This window comes from Pyrgilauda ruficollis, unplaced genomic scaffold (genome assembly GCF_017590135.1).
Source record: "Pyrgilauda ruficollis isolate IOZ18807 unplaced genomic scaffold, ASM1759013v1 scaffold30, whole genome shotgun sequence".
NCBI classification, from domain to species: Eukaryota; Metazoa; Chordata; class Aves; order Passeriformes; family Passeridae; genus Pyrgilauda; species Pyrgilauda ruficollis.
Window position 1 is genome coordinate 1,067,199 of NW_024524378.1, and position 5,888 is coordinate 1,073,086.

Below are 5,888 nucleotides of genomic sequence, written 5' to 3' on the forward strand. Positions count from 1 at the left end.
TCACTTACTCATTCCAGCAGATCCGCTGCAACTGCTGCTAGCAGGGATGTGAACACTCATAATTATTTGTCAAAGTCTGGAAAGTGTATTATCCCTTCTTCTAGTGGTAATTAGTTACCATAGCATCTAATACGTAAATGTGCCCAGAGCACACCATTAACAGTTAAGCGGAGGATTCAATTTAACACATGATTATATCTTTCATAAGTCATTACATTAGGAAAGCCAATGTCACTCATGCTGGGACAATCTAGGCTCCGAGCCGGGGTAAGGGGCCGGGGAAGGGAGCCAGGCTGGGCGGCGGGGACAGAGGGAGCTCCGGATGAGGCTGAGGGAGATCCCGGTTCGGTGGGGCGATTGGAAACGGGGAAGAAGCGCTTTTGAAAGGGTACATGTTCATTTCTGCCTAAGTGATCTGTCAAGATTTAAGGCGGGCGGGGGAGCCTCTCTCCTCCCCCCAGCCCGGCACACATTACGCTTGCATTGGCAGGACCTGCTCAGGGACTGGCCCAGTGGCTTCGCGCCGCTTCCCAGGGAGAATGCCCGGTACAGCGCGCCAGGAGAGCGGGGCCAAGGAGTGGTAGCACCTCTACCTGGCACGGACCCCTCGCCCCCTCCGAAGCAATCGAAGAGGAAGCAAGAGAGCCCAAAGTCGGGCGGCGGCGGTAGCCAGGAATGACAAAGATTTTCATCCCGCTGTCCCGTCGCTCCGAGGCACAGGCAGGCGGGAGAGCGGTGAGCGGACAGACCGCTCCATGTGCCACAGACCTCGCTCCCCAGAGCCGGCGGGGAGCACGCCAGGCCCGGCCCGCACACCTCGGACCCTGCCCCCGGCCAGGGAGCCGGGAGGCAGGGCGTGGGCCTCTCCCAGCCCCTTGCCCTCTCCCCACCTTAGGTCCCGGCCGCTCCAGGAGTTTACTGGGACCTGGTTTATTTTCCCCCACCCCACGGCCGGGCAAAGCCGAGCAGCGCCCGCGCCTTCCAAGGGAGCCTCTCCGGGAAGGAAGCCCGCTCGGTAGCCAGAGACATTAAGCGGTAAATATTGCAGCAAATGTGTCCTGCGATGTTATATGCACGAACACACACTCACACAGACACACACACAGGCACGCACCACGCCAAGCTGGTGGCGGTGGTTAATTCCTAATCAGAATGATGGACAGCAGAGACAGAACAATACAAACTAATGGCTGTGTTGCTGATCACTTTACCCCTTGATTAAAGACACCCAATTATGGCGCAGAACAGTGTCGTAATTATGTTCCTTAATCACATCCAGGAGGTTTAATTGCCTTAACGATGTGTTTCATTAAATGAATTTAGGTATTATAGTCGACAGTTTTCATACACAGTTGTTTTCAAATTAACATAATATTAGACATCGTCATGGAAATTGTTTTAATAATCATAATTAGACGCACCCAGCCTTTGTCTAGTAAATGCTGAGAGACGCTTCTCCTTGCGCCTGGGGGCTGATCTGCCCACCCTCTCTGGGCTGCCTTCCCACAGCTCCGTGGCACTTTACAGTTATGTTTCCTGAAAAGTTACAGGTTCTGATTAATCTTTTTTGATGGGAAGTGGAGCAGAAAATATTTATACCCTTCCCCCGCCTGTGGTGCTGCCGTTGGGAGAGGCGGCTCCGCGGACACCCGGCGCCGGCCCGGGCCGCCCGAGGGGAGGGGGGATCCGCAGGAGCGGGACCCCCGGCCCGGGCTTAGCGCCGAGCAGACAGCCTGGGGGGGCTGCCTGCTTCCCCTGCCCTCGGGTTTGGGGCAGGGCGGAGGGTCCACGAGGGGAGGGGCTGCTCCAAAACTCGGCGGACTTGGGAGGAGGCCGGGGGGCGGTGCTGCAGCGTACCCCGGGGCGCAGGCAGCCCCCGGGCTCGGGGCGGGCGGGCAAGGCAGGGCAGGGCAGGGCCCGGCGCTGCCCCACGGCTGCCGCCTGCCACGGGAGCGGGAGAAACGCAGAACTTCGCGCTTCCCTGCCTGGGACACCCCGAGCCGGGAGTGGGGTGATGGGGAGGGTAGTGGGGAGCGCTCAGAGCAAGGCAAAGGAAAGAAAACTACCCACCCCCAGCATCCACCTCCTTTAATCTGCGTGGATATGCTTAACAAAGCACAGCGTAATACAAGCGTTTGTTCAAAATATTTTAATAAAGATTCTTTCCGACATAGATACACATACAAACGATCGTACATTGCTGTCATAATCTGATTGACCTATTTAATATATATCACTCTTTACACATCCGTGACCTGCCAACAGATCCATCATGGCTCCTATTTTGCCATCCAACCTGACAGTCCGAATTTGTATTATCTGCAAGTAGTGGAAAAAAGCAGGACTCGTTTTTGAAAAGAAAAAAAAAAAAAAAAAAGGAAAAAAAATTTCTTGATTTACAAATGGCAGAGAGACAGCCACCCAGCCATGCAAACTCAAACTGAAGGCTCACTTTGGGTAAATAGCTACTTCTTGCTTTTCATCTCTCATTTAAAAAAAAAAAAAAAAAAAAAAAAAAAATCAAAACCCGCCCCTCACATCCCCTGAAAAAGGAAGAGAAGAATTCCACGCGTTCTGTAAATTAGCCTAAAGTGTTTAAAGTATTTCAACTTAAATAATTATCCACAGTCAGAATAACTTACATACACATTAAAAGCGGTTTAAATTATACCTTCGAAAACACAGCGCCTGGGAAAACATTGGCTTGGCAAGTGTTCTTGTAGCAGCTATTGCTCTGATGCCTTGTAAAAGTAAATAGTTATTACCTGTTATAATGCAAAGAATACCCTTTCAAAAATCAGTTGGTTGAGCAATTAAGAATACACTTTTCCTGTAATTTTTGGACTGAAGCAATTTATTAAAGCTCAATTTAAATACAGGGATGATGCAACTTAAAATCCAGATGACCTTTCATAAACCTAAGCAGCTCGGATACATCAACATTTCTGGCTATATGTTGTTGGCAAATAAATGTTTTAAACACTTGGCACACAGTTTAAGTTAATCCATAAACAGAATTTTAGAAGCATTTAAAGTAACTGCACATAAGACCCATGACCTTAACACATGATAAATATTGTTGGCGTGGAAGGGTCATTTTAAAGAATAACAAATAAATAGCATGTCTTGTTTATACATCATTGCAAAGTGGAAAGAAACAAGGTGCACATAAATATTTCTTTTAAAAATGCGATACTTTCAGCGACACGGAGTAGGGGTTTGATCAGTTATTTTTTGTCTTTTTTTTAACTCTCTCGATTTTTTAAATCACTCTCACCAAACTTTGCGCATTTTCACAGGATCAAAGTTTAGAGACGATAAAAAATACAAAGTCTTCCATAGCAATGGTCCAGTCTCTTTGTTTCTGCGAGTCACTTAAATAATAAGTTTACATTTCAAGTTTGTTTGTTTCCTGGCTCAGAATAATAATAATAATAATAATAATAATAATAATAATAATAATGCTAATAATTAATTAAAAAAAAATCTATGTTCAAGTGCCCTCTCTGATTTGTCCCCGGCGATAACCCCGGCTCCCAACCCGGCCTGCTATTTCCCGGCCTCTCCTTTGTCCGGACGCGCAGCGAGCCCCCCCGGCGCCCTCCGGGCCGGGCCTTCCTTCCTCCCCGCGGCACCCCCGGCCCCGCGCCCCCTCCCCGCCGCCGCACGCACGCTGGCTCCCGTCGCGGTCCCGTCTCGGCGGCACCCGAGGAAAAGAGCGCTGCGAGGCGAGGCGAGTCCGGGCAGAGGGTGGCGGAGGCCCGGCAGCGGTCAGTCCCTCCGCCGCCTCCGCGCCCCCCGGCCCGGGACCGCACCGCCGGCTGTCGCCGCTCCCCGGGGCCGCGGCGGCGGCGGGGGGCGGCCACGGCGGCGGCGCTTAAGGCTTCTCCGTGCACTGTTTGCAGAGGCTGGAGGAGACGCTGTTGAAGATGGCACATTTCTCCGGGCAGGAGGTGGCGGGGGGCAGCCCGGCGCTGAAGGGGTAACCGGCCGCCTGCTCGTAGGCGCCGAGGGCGGGGTGCAGCGCCGCCGCCGCCGCCGCCGCCGCCGCGGCGGAGCTGGGCAGGGAGGCGGCCGAGATGGCCTGGCCCTGGTTGAGATAAGCCACCAAGCGCCGCATCTCCTCCAGGGCCTGCGCCTGCATCAGGATGTAGTTCTTGGCCAGGAGGAGCGTGGCGATCTTGGAGAGCTTCCGCACCGAGGGACTGTGCGCGTAGGGGATGACTGCCCGCAGCTCGTCCAGCGCGTCGTTCAGGTCGTGCATCCGCCGCCGCTCCCGCGCGTTGATGTTGAGCCGCAGCGCCTTCTGCTCCTTGGACTTCTTGCTGCCGCCGTGCCCGTGGCTGTTGGAGCAGCTGCCCTCGGCCGCCTTCAGCCCCCCGCCCCCCCCTCCGCCGCCGCCCGCTGCCGGCGAGGCGACGCGCGGGTCCCCCCCGGCGCCGCGCAGCACCAGCTCGCAGCGGCCGTCGCTGTCGTCGTCGGGGCTCTGCTCGCCGCCGCTGCTCTCGGCCACCGAGCTGCGGCTGGCGCTCTCGCCGTACTTGACGCAGACGGAGCCCGGCGGCAGCGCCAGCGGGTCGCCGCCGACTCCGGGCTGCAGCAGCGCCTCGGGCTCCGACGCCTCGTAGCAGGCGAGCGGCGAGGGCTGGCGGTCGCGGGGGTGGGAAAGGTCGAGCCCCGGGGGCGAGCGGAAGGCGGACTCCATGCGCTTGGCCGAGGCGGCGAGGCTCTTGTGGAAGAGGTCCTCTTCTGCGGGCAGCCCCAGCGCCCGCTCCATCGGCGCCCCGCTCGCCTCCGCCTCCTCCGCCCCCCTCAGTTCCCGGCCCGCTCCTCCAAGGCTCCGCGCCGCGGCGGGCGGCTCCCCGGCGTCCCGCTGGCAGAAATCGTTTCCCGGCTCCCGCCGGAGCTGCGCCGTGCCCGGCGCCGCGGCTGCCCCTTCTCTGGCTCCGGCGGCGGCTCGGACTGCGGCTCCGACTGTGGCTCCGGCTGCGGCTCCGGCTCGGGCGGCGGCTCCGGCTTGGGCTGCGGCTCCGGCAGCGGCTGTGGCTGTGGCTCGGGCTGTGGCTGTGGCTCCGGCTGCGGCTCCGGCTCGCCCTCAGCAGGCGCCGCGCTGGGGCATTGTGCGCTGCCAGCGGAGCCGCTTCCACCGTTTATCTTGCTTGGATTCACCTTCAAGAGATTTCCGGACCCATCAACCAGCAGCCGCCGCAGACGGGGGAGTCTTTTACATCATTATCTCTGAGAGTAGGTTATTATGAAGAAGACTCGCCTGTTGGGACAGAGCTTTCTACCCAATCAGGTTAACGTTTTAATTAATAGGATTAAAACGGTAACAAACAATCCCAGGCGCTATCTGGCCCTGAGTCTGAATAGTTTCTTTTCCCAGGTCTGAAGACAAGCAGCAGCTAGAGCTTTATAAGAGGCGCCTGCTCCATTATTCTCCCTGCCATCTGTATACACAGCTTAACGCATATGTTTGCAAGACGTTGTGTCCTGTTAGTAACCCAACAACTGCCTTTAGCTTGACATGTGTGGCGACTTTCACTCATCAATGAGCACACTAAAAGCCCTACTTAGATCGAAGGATGTTCTTTGCCTCCTTCAGCAAATTACAGCCCTGCACTGCAGAAAAGCCCACTTCAACACTTCTCCTTCCGAGTGCTGCCAGCAGACTTCTGCTAACTTAGCCGTGGAGTCGGGAGTGACACCCTCTCCCCCCTGCCCACCCACCCCCTGCATTTACATTAACTTATAGCTCCCTCCCACCCCCACCCGTCTTCCCGAAAAGCATCGCCTGGGAAAGAAAAACATTAAATTAAAAACCCCCGGAGCAACCCCAGCCGTCGTGCCCACTCCTGCCCACCGCCAAAGTCCACCTCGCTTCCTTG

The 5,888-nt window shown here is 56.0% G+C and overlaps 1 protein-coding gene across 1 annotated transcript; it reads right to left on the minus strand.

Annotated features, from left to right (window-relative positions):
• Positions 1 to 3,627: 3,627 nt before the first annotated feature.
• On the minus strand, positions 3,628 to 5,561 carry BHLHE22 (basic helix-loop-helix family member e22). Its single transcript, XM_041473730.1, has one exon. The coding sequence runs from the start codon at positions 4,775 to 4,777 to the stop codon at positions 3,878 to 3,880; it is 900 nt and encodes a 299-aa protein (XP_041329664.1). The 5' UTR covers positions 4,778 to 5,561; the 3' UTR covers positions 3,628 to 3,877.
• Positions 5,562 to 5,888: the final 327 nt, after the last annotated feature.